The 20449-nt window shown below is 39.4% G+C and overlaps 1 protein-coding gene across 1 annotated transcript in view; it reads left to right on the forward strand.

The window, feature by feature from the left end:
• The window catches only part of LOC5571592 (protein slit), a 646439-nt gene extending 637276 nt beyond the window's left edge, over nucleotides 1-9163 (forward strand). Inside the window, 2 exon segments of the mRNA XM_021853436.1 lie at nucleotides 5522-5664; nucleotides 5723-9163. Coding sequence (XP_021709128.1) covers nucleotides 5522-5664; nucleotides 5723-7774 — 2195 coding nt within the window. The 3' untranslated portion in view covers nucleotides 7775-9163.
• The last annotated feature ends 11286 nt before the right edge of the window (nucleotides 9164-20449 follow it).

Here is a 20449-nt window from a genome sequence, read left to right on the forward strand (position 1 = left end):
ATGGAGATGGAGTCACTGTGTGGTCAATTCTACTTTCCCCAATGGTTCGCCATAGACCACTATGGTGATGTAATCGACGAAACCTACAATTTTAACACCCGTTGGAAGGAGCAGTCTCAGCACATCATCGTACATCGTGTTCTATAATACCGGGTCTAGGATTGTACCTTGAGGTATTCCCGCGGTAATTCGAACACTTTTTTGCCCTTCTTCTGAGTCATATAGGAGAATCATGTCATCAAACTAGCTTTCAAGAAGCTTGCGCAACTGCACCGGCACTCTGATGTGTTGGAGTGGAAGGACTGCCCTATTCTTCACCTTCGAAATACTGAGGAATTGGCCAGCATTGATTGGTTCGGCTCGTGAAGAAGGCTGAGACGGCCGGAGAGATATTTTCTGGTGTATCACGAAAAAGCAACCATCGGGAATCAGGCGACTAGAGATGGGCAAAAATATTCGAAGCCGTTTAAAAGATCCGGATCACTCTAAAGAACAAATGGTCCGTGGAGAGAGTCGGTTCATTTGATCAGCATGGATTGGACAAAAAGGGACCCGGGAAAAAACTAACCAATTCTTTTCATCCTATTCTCCTTCGTTCGTTTCTCAACTTTATTATAACGCTTGAAACGTGCCTTGCTTGCACGCCACGGCACACATGCTAACACAGTTCACGCACTCTCAGCATACAACTAATCTACCCTGCATACGGGCAGAGGAAAGATAGAGAAAAAAAAACGCCCACATGTACGACAATGCACAATCGGCCGAGTATTTCGTGTGTTTCTGGGGAAGAATGTACGAAAAATGAGAGAGCGAAAGATACGACGAATGTCGCGCAGCAGAGAGACAGCATCAGCCTTTTTTCCGCTCGCTCGGTTCACTTCACTCTTCCTTTGCGAGCCGTTGAGCCACTGAACCGTTCATAAGATCCAGTTCAATAAAATGAGTGATTCGGATCGGATTCGTTCACTAAAATGAGCCGTTTTGCCCATCTCTACAGGCGACGCTTCTCCAGCAGTTGTGTGCGTTGAACCTTGCAGAACAGGGTGACATCGAGAAACACCTCGACCAGATTGCTAGTCTGTATGAGCGGCTTGATAATGAGGGCATCGAGTTAGGTGAGCTGCGGTGAATAATTATGTTACTGCGTAGTTTTCCATCGTTGTTCAACAGTTTCTTTACCTCGCTGGAAAACCGACTCCAGGAGGATCTGACAATGGACCTGCGAGACGAATGCCAGAAGCGTGGGGGACAGCAGAAAAGTTATTAGAAGAATGAAACCGCGCTGCGAAGACCGAAAAGAAGTGCTTCTTCTGTCATCAACCAGGGCATTTTCGTCGGAATTGCTGCAAGTTCATGGAAGCGAGAAAAAGTGAGAATTCGAAAGAATCGGTAGAGTGGTTTGCTTTACAGCAGGTGATTCTATTCGTGGTATGCTTGGATAGTGGAGAGTGGCTGAAAATGCCACTAGACGAATGACCGTGGATTTTTCAGCGAATTCAAGAAGGATGAGGTGATTGAAGTGACACTGGCTGACGGTACTACGACGACATCGGCAGGTAACGGAATTGGAGTTTTGTTCGGCGTGGATGAAGAAAGCAAGCGTATGGCAATAACAATCAATTACGTCTTGTACGTTCGTGCATTGATTTCGGTCCGTAACCTTGCTATTAAGGGATTCGATGTCATTTTCAAGGAGGATCACTGCGAAGTTAAATCTGTTGATGGAGTTAGCATGGCCGTTGGTGAAACGCACGGCAATCAATACACATTGAAGATGACAGATGCGTGTATGGTAACAACCAGAAACCACACTGCGCAGTGTCAACATAGGGTAGAAGCACCGGTTTTGGCCATACGCCAGTTGTTGCCATAGTGGATTATACACCGTTTTACATAGCCAATCAGCATGAAACCTTTTGTGTTCAGTAGATCACATTCACATGATAGAGCTACATTCATTTACTCGTCCAAATTGATTCAAAACATCATTTTCCTTATAATTTTAACTCCCATACACCTAATTTAGCCAGGGCACTCCTTATTTGGCCATTCTCATGAGAAATCAATGCGATTGGCCATTTTGGGAACCGAGGTTAAATTTCTGGCCGAAACTGGTTCCGTTGGCCTATATTGACCAACGGGATTTTCAAAGCGAAAAACTGGTTTTAGCTCAGTTTTGATATTTTACACACATAATATGGATTGAAAGCTTGCATTTGACATATTTGTTGCATAAATACGGCTTCCCATTTAATTTTTATTGACATTTACTCTTAGGCTGGCCAAAACCGATGCTTTTACCCTACTTGGCACCGGGGAGTTGGTGACCGTAATATGGATGCAATGAAATCAATCAAATCTAAGGCACTGGCGACTGGCCTAGACATCACGGACTGCGGTATACGGATTATCTGTGAGTGCTGTCTCAAAGGAAAGCTGGCTCGTAACCCCTTCACGCCGGTAACCAAACGAAAATCAAAGCAGCCACCCGACACCGTTCACACGGATCTTTACAGGCCGATTGGGCCGATGGAGAACGCTATACCGAGCGACAATAGATATGTTTTGACTATGATTGATGATTATAGTCGCTTTTGTGTAGTTTTATTGCTCAAGTCAAAGAGCATAGCTTCGAAAAAAATCTAAGAATATGTTCGCTGGACGGAGAACATTTTTGGTAGGAAGGTTCCCATAGTACGGTCAGATGGCGGCGGAGAATAAATCGCTGAGAGTCTTCACGATTCCTACAGGGCCGAAGAAATTCATGCGCAATTCTCAACTCCTTATTCGCCACAATTCAACGGCATCGTGGAGCGGAAGAAAAGGGCGCTGCAAGAGAAGGCGAATTGTATTTAGCTTAGGGTTCGTTCAAATATTATGTAACGCAACAGGGGGAGGGAGGGGGTCTTACATGGTGTTACGGTCCATACAAAAAATTAAAATTTTCCATACAAAAGCTGTTACGTGGGGGAGGGAGGGGGTCTAAAATTGTCATATTTTGCGTTACGTAATATTTGAATGAACCCTTATCGCAGGACTTTCAGAGCGTTATTGGCGAGAGGCCGTACTGATGGCTGCCTTCATTCAGAACTACCGTCGAGTGCAATTGATCGGACGCCATTCGAGCTATGAACTGGACTAAAGCCAGGTCTCTCCAGGTTTCGCGTATTTGGTTGTGAGGCGTATGTTCATATCTCTCGTTTAGTATCATACAGGCGTATCTGCAGTGATCGATTTCTCTTCATCGATCTCCTCTTTACATTAGTACACGGAATAAAATCAATTTCATAATATTTTACGATGCAGCATGACAAAGAAAGATGATGATTCACTAATAGCAGGCTACCGATTCGTCGACCATGAGACTGAACGAATCACCGCGAACCGGGATGCTCGGCTCATAGAGCTGGACAACGGATCTGAACAGCCGGAGGAGCTAATGAAGCTGCCAGAAGCGCCCGTGGATTAAACAGTAGCAGAAGCGGAGGAACCGACGAAATCAGATTGTGAAGTGATCTTTGAACAATGCGCGATTGATGGAGCTGCAGAAGACCTCAGTGTATGAAGACGCAGATACGTCCGAACCTGAAGAAGACTTTTATGGTTTCGATGACGCAGAAATGCGACCATTGAGATGAGAAGATCGGAGCAATCATGGTGTGTTGCCTCCCCGTTTTGGTGACCCACAACATGGTCATAAAGAGGAACCGAGTGATTACCGTGAAGCGATATGCGTATGCGATGTCCAAGATGAAGAGGAACGAGATTGTCGAGATAATTAAACACAAAACCCGGATCGTAGCGCAGGGCTACACTCAGATATTCGGTGTCGATTATTCGGAAGTATTCGCTTCAGTAACTCGTCAGACGACATTGAGAGCAATGCTGGCTGTTACAGGTAAGAAGGGTCTGTTGCGGAAACACTACGATTGTAAGACAGCGTACCTTAACGGAACTATCGACAAGGAGCTGTACATGCGACAGCCACCGGGATTCCAAACAGCCGAACGAGACATGATGTGCAAACTACAAAAGAGCACCTACGGTTTGAAACAACCCGCTAGATGCTTGAATAAAGCACTCCACACTGTGCTTATCGAACTCGGATTCAAAAAATGTAATTCCGACCCTTGTCTATACGTTCGTTGGTCAGGACGAAAGCTCGTCTATCTACTCGTTTATGTTGACGATCTATTGATGCGAAGCACGGATGAATCGAAAATGGATGAAATCTATCAGAAGCTACGTGAAAAATTTGACCTAACATCCCCTGGATTGGTCTGGCATTTTCTGGGCCATGAAATCGGAAGAGCTGGTACCTATTGCACACTGCAATTAACTGCATACATTGATTATTTGTTGAGGAAGTTCGGGATGGAAGATGCACATGCAATGCGTATACCAATGGATCCAGAATATGCGACGGTGAACGAAGGGAGCAAGCCGATTGCCGAAAAAACGATGTACCGAAGCTTGATAGGGGCACTGCTTTACCTGACAGTGAATGCTCGACCAGATCTGTCGATTAGCATTGGACTGCTCGGCAGAAAAGTGCCCAGAGCGATAGGAAGTTAACTAGATATTCCGACTCGGACTGGGCAGGCGATAAGCGTACGAGAAGATCTACAACCGGGTACGTCTTCTTCTATGGTTCAGCACCGGCCTATTGGACCAGCAAGGACCAGGACTGTGTGGCTTTATCGTCACTCGAAGCAGAGTACAACGCCCTTACGGTTAATTGCCAAGAAGCTGTATGGCTTCGACGCTTGCTTGTGGATTTAGAAGAATGCCAAACCGACGTAACAATAATATATGAGGATAATCAAGAATGTCTCTCATTCGCCAAGGCCGAACGTACCAGTGGCCGTGTCAAACACATCGATACAAAAAGTCACTACATTCGAGAGCTTTCGACTGCACCACCATGGACGCCCTTACGAAACCTTTGGACCCGTCTTTGCTGCAGAAATTAGTTGAACGAGTTGGAGTACCGGTTTAATTGGTTGTTGGCCTTTCAGGAGGAGTGTTGGAGTGAATGTCTAACCTATTCTTGACCTCCGAAATACTGAGCAATTTGCCAGACTGATTACCATTTTTATAAAGACATTTTGTTTGTTTTTCTTTATTATACTAAGTTGCTTCTCTCGATAAGTGGTTCGCGTTCATAAGTTTTCTGGTGACTTATTCCATTTTTCCACGTTATCCCACGAACTCGGGTGGATTAGAACGCATTTTTCACATTCAGAGTGACGACTTCGCAGTAACGAATGACCCTCCTTACATAGTGGGTTGTAACCTAAACTGCCTGAACTTTCTAGAGCAGTATTGAAAACGAACTGCATTTTACAGGAAAATCTTCTACCGGATGCATGTAATAGCAATCTTTTTTCAAAAGACTCATCAAAACTCCGCTAAAACGGAAGAGTTGAACTTGTGCATGCGTTTCCAGTAGTTCACCAGTAGTTTATCGTTCCCGAATTCTCGATTTATCTTTAACTTCTTCTATACCCAACAGCAGGATCGTCCACGTGTCGAAAGGAGCAAGTGCGAGAGTACTACACTGAAAACGACTGTCGCTCCAGGCAGCCCCTGAAGTACGCTAAATGCGTCGGTGGTTGCGGAAATCAATGCTGCGCTGCCAAAGTCGTACGACGAAGAAAAGTAAGTTTGAAAAAAATCTTGGACTTTCGCAAACATTAACTTGTCTTATCACCCTCAGGTACGCATGGTGTGCAGCAACAATACCAAATACATCAAGCACCTCGATATCGTGCGCAAATGCCATTGTACAAAAAAATGCTACTGACTGCAAGACGCGACTACCCGAACAACATCAACAGTAATATCAACACCAATACCAGCAGCAGTGCAAGTAGCAGGATTCGATAGTTTAGGATTAGGAACAACTAGTTTAGGCGATAGTGTAAGCAGAAACGTTAGTACTAGTGAGAAGTGGGTCAATTTCGAGACCGATTTTGATGAGGAAGAAATGATGCAGAATGATGACGCGGGGGTGGGTGGACCGATAGATGAGTCCAATGAACCAATGGATGACTTCCAGAAGATTATGAAGCAACTGCAGCAGTTGCAGACACAGCCATTGTTCACTCAAGAGGAGGAGGAGGAAGTCAAAGCAGACGATGATCTGTTCGACGATGACGAAGATTACGAAGACATTCATGCGTTGAACCAGAAGCAAAAGCAGAATGATCAAGAGAGCAAGAAGAAAGTATTCGACGATGAGGATGACGACTATTATGATGATTATAGCGATGAGGAATTTGATGGTAAGAAAAGTGAAAAGAAACCGTCTTCCGGTTCTCCATCAGATAGTACAAATGTGATGCAAGATTTCATGAAAGGCAAGACCGCGACGCATCGGTTCAAGTCTCGTTTTGACGATTTTGCTGACGATGGTGAAGAGTTGTTATCATCTGGTAGTCGTAAGCTTCGAAAGAATGACTCAATTAAGGTAATCTCTACACCGAATGGGAAGGTGGGAATTGTATATAAAGTAGAACCAAAATCTCCCGAAGAAGATAAGACGAAGAAGTCTAGTGAGAGCCAAAGTGGAGGAACCTTGGAAGTTCACCAGAAAATTACGCCGGTAATGACGGCCGATGGTAAAGTGGCTCTTCTGTACCGTGGTGCCTCGGATAACAGCGAAACGTTCCGGAACAAGTATGAACCCATTACCAATAAGGACATTTTGACACAACTGATCGACAATAATAACAAGAGTACTACTAGTAGCAGTAGCAGTAACGTTCTCAACAGTATTAAAAATATTACCACAAAAAATAGTATTTATAATAGTAATTACGATAGTTATGATAGTTTTAATAGGAACAGCAACAATGTGATCATAGACCCGGCGGCGATCGAATCTGATTCGGTCGAAAGCTCCGTCAACAATAGACAACTGACAAACGGAGATCCTGAATCTCACGAATCGACTTCGTCCCGTGGGACGGATCTACAAAGTACTTTTACTACTACTGCCACTATGAATACTATTAGCACTACTACAACGACGGCGTCTCTATCTCGACCAGAGGATGATGTCCTGAATCCAAGTCCTGATGAGAATGATCAGCTCTACCAAGAACGTCAAGAGAACACTCTTCAGATCAATCGGCCTCTATCGGAGGTTTTAGGCATTAAGAAAAACTTGTACCTAGACGCTAGTGTAAAAATACCAAATATTGAAACGTCAACCCACAAAATGAGAATTACCAACAGTAATAACCTCCTATCGTCATTACTGGGCAGCATCAATGGAAATGACAATAGCACTGGTTCCAACAGAATAGTTAGCAACTATGTCAGCAAAAACTTCCGAAACAATGCCAACATCGAATACGAGGACAGACTATCCATAGGGGATCGTAGAGGATACAGTGTAAATGGATACAGTCAGTCCCGTTTCTCCATCAACAGGCGAACCACTCCACCATTACCACCTCGAATCATTAAAGAAGAAAGCGAAGAAGAATGGTCCAATGACAACTCGGTCCCCGAGGTGATAAACCTAGCCATTATTCCTGCTTTCGAACATGAAATCGAAGAAAAGTATCTTCGGCCACACGGAGATGATCATTATTACCGACGACACAAGCATCACTACAACAACGTGGCACCAGGTCATCCAACGGTGCATTGCGCCATGCAGGTCATCGTGGCCTGCGTTGTCCTTGGGACATTTTTCGGAATAGCTGGTGCATTTTTCCGGTCCAGGATCATCGATCAAATTCGAATTCTCTACTGGTAGAATTTGCACGGTATTCGGTTGAGAATGAAACCTCCAAGCAATGGTACTAAACGGAATTATCAAAACTATGTCTACCAGCTACATTGCCATCTAACGGTAAGCTAGTACAGCGTATCTCAATTGAATACCACAACCGCAACATTTCCAAGCTGATCCTTTAAGCTGAGCTTAATACTAACCGTAAGATACAAAGATGTGACTATGTGGTGGTACTGTGTCGTATTTAATGTCGTAGTTAAGATGAATCCCATCAAGCTAGATATTAATAGACTGGATCCAGTAGCTACAACTCATCGACGTTCATCGGAACACCCAAACTAAGTGTGTAAAGTAAAATGTTTCAAGTGTATGAAGAAATAACACAAATCGATTCATCCACCCAACGACAGTCGATAGTCCTGCTTCTGTTATTTCATTATCGAAATCGGAAAACGACATGGTTCATTTTACGGAAATGCAATTGTTATATAGCTAGTATTAAAACTAATTTATTGAAGAAATGCAGAATGCCACCTATGTCAATAATTGTAAAATATTTTTGTACATCTCACTTGCCATTCAATTCCACGTTACATTGTCACAAACTCATCTGAACAAAAAAAAAGCTTCATCTGTAACGATAGCCATGTTTCTATTGAACGCAACATGACGAAATCCAGAAAACATGGAAACACAACACTAAAAAAGGGTAGTCGCGAAAAAGCAAAACGTTATTTTTATCGAAGTCAGAAGATAGAAATTGAACGAGCATTTATTTAACTGATAGGGTACGAATAGAAACCTGTTTTAATTGGAATAGCAGAATGGAGGAATGTCGATGCGAGATGATAAATATGGAAAAGAACGAACGAACAAACAAAAATGTAAATCTTGCCTTTTCAAAACGAAGAAAATTTGATAGAAACGAACGATCATCCAACAGAACAGATTATCAAGGAGGTGAAAATTTAACAAACAAATATTTTTTTAACGCTGATACATGAGTAACATGTAAGCATATAAATTGGAAACTATATTTTATTAACAGTACGGAATCGTAGCTAATGAAAAATCCTGTTGATTAGTTTTGGCAGAGAGTATTTATTATCATTATAATCCTGATTTATGTTTATTATCAGAACAAAAACACTTCTATACTCATCTAAACATTACGAAGATGTGTCTCCTAGTATCCTGTAGACTCTGTAACATCGTTGCAACTAAAAAAAATAGGCAGATACGACCTCACAGCCACGCGGCTGAAGGAGAAAATCATTAAACACTGTAACTTTTAATCGAATATACTCAGATGTATTTCTACCATACTATTCCAATTCTCACTATTCTGTATCCTTTACAACCGCCATTATCATAATCATTTCCCCAGTTTAGATCGAACAACAGCAGAGATGTAAGACAAAACAGTAAAAACAATCGAACGATGTATTGATGGTCTACTAGAAGAAGTTACTTTACCATACGTGAATGTTAATAAACGGCTAAATATTTATCTCTTATTTTTTACTACGCGAGATTTCATTCAACTTCGGACTGCTATTAGTATGGATGTTGCCATTAATAAGCATTTTCCTTTGAATTTCACGATTGAGCTTTATGTTAACCTGTATTGTTACAAAACGTATTAAATAACTGAATTTGCTCTTTTTAAATTATCGAAAACGAATATTATTTTATTTACCCCATGTATCATAAAAAATAGCAGCTAAAATATACTGTCTTATACAGAAATTTTATTTAACACCGATGTTTCCATAGAATCCGAAATTGCACATAATTAGATTGTGGACTTTTGGGCAAAAGACACAAGGCCATCCCAACTTTTTATAACAACGTGCCAATCCAGCTTTTTACGAGTGCTAATGGCTCCGCAAACAGGCTCGCTTACTGATATGGATCAGTCGATTTGACTTGTGTCCGTTTAATATAAAATGAGCCAAGCCAATTACCACATCGACTTATCGCTGTACTAGAAAGCAAGCAGGCTTGCGGCTGCCATTATCTCTCGCAAATACCAGTTCTTACAAATGTACAACAACATCATACAAAAAGCGTTACGAGAGGGTGGGCGGTCCGCCAATTTCGATAATTATCAGCATAAAATTATCGAATCGATATCCAGTATTGAATAATCCGTTATCGACGATCACTTCAAATCTATATCGAAGATGTTGCTTCATACGACGACAACAGTCCAACAAACGGCGTCAGTGGTATAGTGGTAAGCGTGTTTATCTCTCACCCCAGTCGATCGGGTACCAATTCCCGTCGACACTATCGGAATTTTCTGAGACATAAAATCTCTGATCACGCCATGTTTGTTGAAACTTGATCAAAATCTAGTGATACCGTTTTTTCTGTGTTGATTAGTGCGTAGCAAACACTGTAATTCAATAAATTCATTTTAAGAAGTTTATTGGATATCGGATCGAAAGCTGATATCCGGTATAGAGAACCGAAATCGATAATATCGATAACCACTACTTCGGCACAGTATTAGTGGGCGGGTCATTTTCGGCGAAATTAAATTTGCAAATAAACCTTTTTTTGTGATTAACATATTGTAACAGTCGGGCCTTTCTTACCCGAGTGATTAGAGTCCGCGGCTATAAATCAAAGCCATGCTGAAGGTGTCTGGGTTCGATTCCTGGTCGGTCTAGGATCTTTTCGTAATAGGAATTTCCTTGACTTCGCTGGGCATAAAATATCATCGTATCACATCACACGATATACGATTGCGAAAATGGCAACTTTGGCCAAGAAAGCTCTCAGGTCATAACTGTGGACGTGCTCATAAGAACACTAAGCTAAAAAAAAAGACTCTGTCTCAGTGAGGACGTAATGCCAAGAAGAAGAGCAGTCGGACCGAGGGATTCAAAAACAAACCTATTTATTTAACAATCATACGAAAACTTACATTAGAATTCAAACTAATCAAATCGCTGAACGTTTTGAGCAGAACTGGTATCGATATCAGTCAATAAGAAGGGGTGAAGACAGAAGCTTGTGCGTTTCGTTATTTAACAGGCTATGGGCTCTAGATCTTCTTCTTCAGAGCTATGCGGAGCCGATTTTATGGGGAACTATGAGGAAGCAGAACCTGGTCGTAGAGCCTGGAAAATGAGGCAGAGCTTCGAAGAGAAAGTAGGCTAGACTCTGAGGTTGAGTCATGGGCATTGCCAGAGGGGGCAGGGAGGCGCCGTTGAAACCACCACCACCCACCCCCTGGCCAACGATTTTCTCTAGGGATTTTTATAGGATTCTATTAGGGACTCTTCAAGAGTATAATATAGAAGTTTTCTTTTGAGTCATTTTAAGTATTTTTCTAAAAGTCACTCAAAAATTCATGCAGAGATTTCCAAAATTAACCATAAGTACCTAAAGTTATGTTTAGATTTCCTCCGGGTATTACATTTAACAAGATTTGTTTAGATAATATTCGCATTGATTTCTTTCCGAATTGATCCTGTGAGGATGCATTTGAAAATAATTCAGAGTTTTTTTTCAGAATATCATCCAATGCGTCCTTCGGGTTTTGTTGTTATAATTTTAATTTATCTATGAATATCTCCAAGAACACTACCAAAAATTAATCAGCAATATCCTAAGAAGTTTCTCAAGTTGTATCTTCTTGGATTCTATAAATTTCTATTTCTATAAATTTCAAAGAGATCGATCAATGGACATGCTAATAAAAAAATGCAATCAAAAAGGGTTTTCAACTCCATTTTGCTAGCTGTGAATGTCCTTCATAGCTTAACATTTCATGTAAAAAAGGTGCAGAGGTATATTGACCGACCCTGACAGAAATCCTGGCTAGTCCATGGGTAGAGAGGGAGCTTGGACGAGGAATCAATTATCGGAGGCCAAAATGCGGTCGAGGCAGGCAAGACGCATTTGCTGATTGAAGCTCGACTCAGCGGTGCTGAAAAGAACTGGGGAATCAGTAGGAGCTTGGAGGTGCCAGAATAAGTTCGGCAGCTTGTAGTAGGAACAAACTAAGGGGTCATTCAATTTTGGACCCCCTCCCACCCCCACGTAACAGCTTTTGTATGGGAATTTTTTTTTTCCTTGACTTCATATACAGTATTACTAACAGGCTAACGTAATCAATAAAACAATAAATTACAAATTACAAATTTTTGTATGGACCGTAACACTATGTAAGACCCCCTCCCTCCCCCTGTTGCATTACGTAATATTTGAACAATCCCTTAGAGGACAGGAAGGCAAATACAGTGGGGATTCGCTCGTTGGAGCTCCGCTACATGGAATGACCCGATGGTTGGATGTTCGCTGGTTGGAAAATATTTCAATCAAAAAGCACTCGAATCTCAAGATTAGATGTCAAACTAACTTTGACGTGTGAGCACCGTTGCATTGAAGTGCATGTTTATGTGCGAATCGTAACGTATTACTCTCCAGATGCGTGAGTCTGGAGCATTTTCATCAGCTGTTAGTCGTTCCAACTAAAGGGTCGGATTCGCTAGATGGAAGGCAATCGTGTTCCAACCAACGAATTCCCACTGTAGTGTGGTTTAGAGTTTATTTAATGAGGAGTGCCATCTAATTAATTAAATTTAATTAACTGAAAGCTTTCTTTGCAAAGTTGCCATTTTCACATCCGATGATACTCAATAATCACACATGATGATACTCAATAATCAGGGAAGTCAGAGAAGCTTCTATTACGAAAAAAAACCTAATTCAGTTAAAATATTGACAATCTATCGTTCTCTCGAAAATAAATTTACACAAAATCGAGCTGTCCTGAAGCAACACACACACTGTTAAAAATAATGAATATTACACGTCATGTAAACTTCATTCGTGCGATGTAAACAAGGCGTCATGTATGTTTAAGTTTGAAATAATATAAAGATGTGTTATATGTCATGTAATCAAACAGGATCCTGCTGAATTACATGACATATAATTGAAGTTTACATGACATATCATGAAAATTTCCATGATATTCCACGCTTCAATTATGTGCATTATATGTCTCAGAAATTTACACGTTTCGTTCGAACTGTGCATGTGTGTAATTTATCAACACACTGGAAATATCGATTTTGTTTATGTTTGACTTTCACAAATTTCAAATCACCTACAGAGGTCTACGAGCAAACTGCCCCGAATCTTGCACATGTCGATTTCTTCAGAATGAAAACGTAGCGATGTTAGTTTGACGTCATTTGAGGTTTCAGTCAACGTCAGTCCAACAAGGAAGTGAATACTCGACAGCAATTCTGTTTATGTTTGCTTTCTCACAGCAAACAATAGACATGTTGTGACAGTTCTCACAGCAAACAAAGAAAAATCTGTCAACATGAGCCTCTGCATGCCATAAAACGTTTGAGTTTTACTGTGCGCCCTGTTTTCAAATTTCCCGGGAGAGAGAGCGAAACAGCACCAACACACGGAGCACAGTAAAAGTCAAAAGAACTAATGTATACTCAATTATATTATATTTATAAACACATTAGCGTGTATTCAGCGCTCTTAATATGTTCAGTGAAAGACCGGCAACACTGCTGCCAGATGCATGATTGAATCAAATTAAACTAACGAAGTAGTTCTCTTCGTTCTGTGCACTCAAACCTATCAGACGTGTTTTTACTACAGTAGAAAGTTCCACAGTGAAATCCATTAAACCTAATTAGCACTTAAAGAAATAACGGTTTCGGTAGTGAGTCTATCCGGATCTTGAACGGACTGTTTTCCCCGTTTGGAAAACTTAATAAGAACAAAAGATTTTATGGCACGTACAGAGGCTCACTGCACTACTGAGCCATTTTACGAGACGTTTCGGAACAGCTGATCGTTGCAACGGTATCAATTGACAGGAGACCTGAGATTTTGTTTTGATAAAATTCAGTGAAATTTTTAACATCTCCTCATCTTACCAAACAGGGACATGGAGAAAATGGCAAAACAGAGATCCAAAAATTTTCGTTACTGCAAATTTACACCTAGTTATTGTATCAGCTACCACTTTGTTAACCATTTTTCACTTAAAAAAGCACTTTTGTGATATATTAAAAATTATTCTCCATTTAAGTTTTTGCCTGTTTGAAAAGCTACGCTAGAAATGCGCACAATCATCAACCATCATCACGAAAAAAGCGTTTTTAATTAAGGCTCAAGAATCCATCATGCAATCATCGGCAATCATCAAAAATTAAAAACCAGTTTTTTTCATTCAAATTTTGAGCAATCCACATGAAAATCTATCACTGCATTATATGTAGCAAGGGCAATGCAATGATAGATTTTCATGAACCTTGCTTCGATTTTGAGCGAAAAAACTGGTTTTGAAAATTTATAAAACGATGATGGTTATTTTCCTCTTAAAAGTACTTGAACAAACAATATTGCAAATGGGCTTTTTTCAATAGTGAGTTGCTTGTTTATCAATAGTTTTCTATTGAAATAGTTAGTTAATTATTGTTTTGGTTTGATGAGTGTGGAATCATGTTCTAAGGAGTGTATCAAAAAGTAGTCGCAAACATTTAAAACGGTATATCTCAGAGCATAGTTCATCTTTTTGAAAACTTTTTTCATGCAAATCTTCATCATGTCATCAAAAATTGAAGCAGCTAAAAATATATTGAATAATATGCAGTCTTAATATAAATACAACAAGGTTTATAAAGCATGGAAAATAAAATCTTGCACAAAATTACATTTTTGAAGTGTCTTCTGAAGATTCGATGATTTGTATTGAACAAAATGTATATCAAACAAAATAGGATGAAAAGCTTATTCTATCGGAAAATATGTTTACTTCACACAGCACGTAAAAAGAAATTCAAAAAAATGAATTATTGCTCTAAAAAAGCTCAATAATTGGAACAAGGTCGGTTTTAGAAAGTCACTTTTGTTTAATCAACTTTTGAAACTCTGTCATATACAGCGGTAATTATATAGAGTAACATTTTTTGCTTACGTTACTTCATAAATATGCAAAGAAACTTTTCCAATCAAAAAACATTTTTTTATTCATTACAATCATTCGATATTAGCATTAACGTGTAGAAAGAAAAAATAAAAAAAAACGAGGTCCTTAAAAATCGACTTTTTTTTATTTTTGTATTTGCTCTTAAATGTTTGTTAATGAATTTTTCAAAATATTGTTTACACTATGTCATGAGAGTTGTGGCACAGAATATATAAGCATAAACAAAAAAAAATTTAAATTTAACACATTTATTAACATATCATTTTTTCAGAAGTGTGTGTCGTAACCGATGCCGACGGACAGAGGGCGAAGCCACTCGCTTACTCATTCGTCGGACATCCTCTAACAGCTAATATTGTAAACCAAGCCGGCAGCAGTGAGGAGACTCCAAAAAACCTCACTGCAGTCTGGCTGTGGTTTAAATAAGCGTTTGTCCCTGCTGCTGTTTTTTCAACTGCTACTGCTTCGTACAACTGTCCTCCAAATTATCACCTCCAAGTTAGTTCTAATACACTCCGTTATATGAAATATGGTGGCGCGTCGATCGTCGCAAGTTTATCGTTAAACAGTCAATCGGCTAATTTTATATTATTTGTTTTCTCGTCTTTCTGATCTACCTTCAATGTATTGGTGATCAGATTCTACTATTTCACTCTCAAGTCAAGGAATGATTAGGGATGCTCATATTTGTTGAAGACAATTAAAAATCGACTACTACTATCATATTTAATTCGCTCTATGTCACTATCATTTAAGTTTATTCTATGTTGCTATTATTACCACAGTGTGCAAGATTTTCATCGACATCTGTTAGTAATTTGCAAAATTATCATGCAAAATGCCACTTTCTTGAAATAATATCACCGCATCATCATTTTTAAATACATTGAAAAGCATTTCTGATCAAAACATTGTTTGTAGGTTCAATCCATTATTTTTTAGACTGTTTTGAAAGTTTGCGACTACTTTTCGATACTCAACTCTCCCTTACGCGATATTCTGTATCTCGATATCGAGTTAGAGAACCATAGTAAAAGTTGGATTTCACGGCTACCTCAACGGTCCCTTGAGTTGCATTTGCACTGGTTTTGTGTTCTATATCTCGATTCCTCCCTAACTCGATGGTCCCTTTAATATCGAGTTAGAGATAGTCGACTGCTACCATGGAAAATGTGTTATGCTCAGTTTGAATTAGAAATAGTAAGCTTTGACTCTCAATGTAAAAAAGGACAGAATAAATTGTGACTCTGGAAGTGTACGACTTGTTTGGCGAAATTGTGTTACTGCGAATAATCCAAGACATAAATTAATATTAACTTTTCATTAAATCTGTATTTGGAATACCACATGAAAGAGACGGTTAACCCCTCTACTGATAGTATCATTTTCTCACAACAGCAACATATAAAAATTGTGTAATTTTTTTGTTTTCGATGTTTTTGCATCAAATTTGTACAAGTTCTCAACTCTCATATTTCGACTGTTCTGATTTGGATCATTGGTCACCTCCAATACGTTAGTTCATTCCATTCACTGAATGGTGCGTTTTTATCCGGGATCTTCTTCCTCTACTAAAATTGTTAAAATCAAAATATAAGTAATATATAAGTTCAAAAAAATTCAAATTATTTATTTTTGTTCATCAATTATGATAGGGTTTCAATGCTAGTAATGGACCCCTTAGTAGCTGAAATTCATTCTGGACGCTTTTCAGCAATGATATCTCAGTCAGATATACGTTTTGTGGAGAACAACAAAAATATACATTAAATGTTAATCCAAAATTCCAAATTTTGGAAAACTGTTGTCCGAATGCCTATTATGGACCCTCCCGGGGTGTTTACAAATTTGACGTATCCTATTATGGACTCTCCATTTGATTCCCATGTAATCCGGCTTGCTGCCGACGTGCCTATTATGGATCCACCTGGAAATGCTAATTATGGACCCTCTTGTGTGGTTTCATTTACAAAACTGTTCAAATATCTGTATTTATGCGCATCAAACCAAATATTTTGCCTGAAACTGAAGACTAACAATGCAATCGAACTTCCTCCGGTGGATTTTCATAGGAATAAGGTTGCTTTGAGGGTTGATTTTATGTTTTTCTGTAGGGAGTCCATAACCGGCACCCGACCAACCAGTCTTCATATTTATTTATAGATCTTTGACCAACGATGGCGATCGCTAACGATTGAAAACGAATCTACACTCAGAAATATTACAAAACAACAACTGATTAAAATAAACTCTTTTTTGTCATTCTTGACTTCTACACGAGGGTTAGTATTATGCATCCGGTAGAAATCAAGATCAACACTTATTTAAAATTATTGTGTTCTCGGGCCCCGAGCGTCGCAGCTAATATGTGAATAGTGCGCTGTGTTCATAAAATTCGCAAGAATGCAGCGCCACACTAAAATACTTATTTCAAAATGCAGCGAGTTGAGGCGCGTCGCGAGTCTCACTGGCGCGATCCGGTTTGGTGGCGTTGCGACAATATAAGATATAAACTTTCGCAAAATATAATAGTTAAACTAATTCAGATTTGTGCGAAAGTATTTTTCCGTGTGTAAAACCCTTCAAACAAAATTTTGCTACCATTGCAACTGTTTGTTTTTCACTGATGAAAACTCTAAAAGCCGAACTCTGTGTTCAAAACTTTAGCATCTATATGCGAAAAATAGTGTAGAGACGTTTTATTTAGGAACGTCGCATTATTTGGGAACGTCGCAGTAGCGTATTCTGGCGCCGAACAAACTGGACTTGGTATCCCACTAGACCGGACTGTTTCTTAAAATAACCGTAATTTTGATTCTGTAAGTGGAACAGAACATTAAGCATACAATGAGCTTTTATCTATAATATTTGATCTTGTTTGTGGGCATGATTTGCAAGCATAAGCCACTCGTTAACTCATTTCGTCGTAGGAAGCAGTGGTCGTGATGCATTATTCACAACTGTATCCGGCAGCATCAGACAACGATTCCGCCAGATCTGCAAGTACCCTGACTCCGGCAGCTGAAGGAAACATGCTATAATAGCCCCTTCAACGGCGATGTAAATAAAGATTATCAATGATCATTCTCATAAGGATTTATAGTCTCAAATAAGCGCTGTCGGTAGATATGAAAATCCCTTTCAGGTTCTGGTGTTAAACGTGTAAAATAGTTTTTTGGTGTTATTTATTGTTTAAAAATAACAATAGGGTTGCATATATTTATTTTTGAGCTTTTCATTATAGAAAAAATAAAACGGTAGAATTTGTATGCTTTTTAGTATTAATTAGCAGCTATCCTATACTAATGTCCGTTTATCATCAAGTTATACTAGGTTCGTTTTGTCGTAACCTATACCAGACTTGGGGTCAACCAGGCGAATAAAGATTTAGTGAGGGATTTAAACTATTTAGTTTTGATTATTATCAGAGTGTATATCGATCGCTATCGAAAATCACTGACTGGTTAATCGGGCATCGACTCCTTACACTCAAAAAAAATCCAAACGTCATTGCTACGTGAAAAATCACGTAGATCATTCCAAATTCATTTTGCCTCCACTTCACCTGACTAACATAAAGATCACTAAGCCGTTCATAACCATCAAATAATGAATCGGTAATTGTTACTGAGGTTACCTATCGCACTTACGTGAAATTCACGTAGGTGCCTAAGTTCATTTTGACATCTACGTATTCGTGCACCCCCGCTAATTTGAACGGTACCTCATGCAAACCATCGGCACAGACAAACAGACGTAACACTTAGAACAAATGTCGATCAAAATCATAGTCACGAGGACATGTACGCCCAATGCTAAAATCGGTGTGTTTGGCCGATAGGCCAAAAGAGGGCGGTAGTGTGCAAACGTCAAACACGAACAAAAACGATGCGAGCGCTGCGGGTGGTGAATCAGCCACCTACCATATTTTTGAACCGACCGTTAAAAAGGTGGTCGATGGCCAATGATGAGAGTGTGACGTCTGTTTGTCTGTGCCATCGGGGTTCTTTTTTAATTTGAACTTCTAGTCACCCTGCGAACAACATAAAATCAAAATCGTACTTCTGGTTACCCTTTTGGCTGTTTTGTTTTGATTCTGCGTTCCGTTTCACAGCTTTCCATTTCACTTTACTCCGTTCCAGGAGCTATATGACGTTTGAACCATTTTTAATCTGAACGATGTGCAAATTAGCGGGGTACAAATTAAAAAGTGTTCAGATTAAATGTGGTCAAACCAACGGGGGTACCCGGTACGTACATTCGGTGTTGAGCGCAAATCCTAAGATGGCGCCCGCTTGATTTTTGCAGAACTTCAGAAGCTGCTGAACTTTAAATCCTGTGTTAGATTGATTTTAAGGTAAATATGCTTTGAATACCGAAGAACCCCTGCTTTACTTCATATTTTACACCTGATTTATAACCTCTATCAATTATAGCACGCGAAGGCTGCAACAAAACAGAACAAACTCACTACATTTGGGAAACAAGATTGACAATGCTCAGATTGAATATAAAAATACCACAATCTTTTAGTTTTGTTTACATTTTCCAATTGGGAATTAGTTTTCTTCCAAAGCCTACACACTTAAAATGGAACGCAGAATTCTGTAAAATAAATCACAGAATGTAAACTGTGAAATACGACTTTACAGATTTTTCTGTGAAACATGAAGTCATCCAACGCAACTGTCAAAAATTCACAGAACATTCGGTAAAGAGAAAAGTTTCACAAACATCTGTGAAATCTTTACATACAGTTCGGTGAAGATCAAACTTTTCACCGTACATCGCGACTTTTACCGAAAATCTGTAAAATCAATCATCGGCCATATTGACAACTATACATTTAGCGAGAGTTGTTGTTTGTTCAGTGAAAAGAGTGAAATAAAGTAAAACTTGATTTTTTGGACTTCCAAAATAGGATTAGACACTGATAGGTAATTATGTTACTATGAATAATATATGTGTTTGTTTTATTTCAATAAAATAATGTGGAGTTAAAATTTTGGCTGGGCGTTTAATGGCGAGAATGACGCTATACAATTAGGTGATGGAAATAAAGAAACATCACAGAAAATCCGAGAGAAATTACTTTACATTTTCGCAGGACAACTGTAAATATATATTGAATAGGGTCCTAAAGCCCTGTCCCAATTTTAGTGCCAAACGCTTAAGTTTAGGCCAAAAACACATGTTTACCCAATTTTCCAATGTTTTCCGTTGGTTTAAGCCCAAAAAACATTTTTTTAGATTTTGTCACATACTTTGGCTTAAACTCAAATTTTGGGTGTATTTTGTTTTCCGTGTCCCTTACGAAATGTCAGATAGGAAAATAGAAGTATTAAACCATAGAAGAAGAATGTCGCTGGCGTCGCAGTAGGAACATCTTTTGCTGGCGGATATAGGCGGGGCTATAAATGTCAACGCGAAAATGTATGCAATTTGACACTTATATACCCAACATGTTTCTGAGCGAGAACAAAGGGAACACCAGCGACATTATACTTCTATGGTTTATTATTTCTATTGATAGGAACAACCCCAGTGGTCGAACTAAAACCCCTGTGGTGTTTTTGTCGACTAAGCGAATGTCAAACATGATCAAAAGTGTCAAGGTTCATTTATGGACCAAATTTTTAAATTCAAGTTTAAACATGATATAGCCATTATTTGAGCGGGAAAAATTGCTAAAGTAGTTACAGTAACATGCTTTT

The sequence above is a fragment of the Aedes aegypti genome, chromosome 3 (genome assembly GCF_002204515.2).
Source record: "Aedes aegypti strain LVP_AGWG chromosome 3, AaegL5.0 Primary Assembly, whole genome shotgun sequence".
In the NCBI taxonomy this organism is placed as follows: domain Eukaryota; kingdom Metazoa; phylum Arthropoda; class Insecta; order Diptera; family Culicidae; genus Aedes; species Aedes aegypti.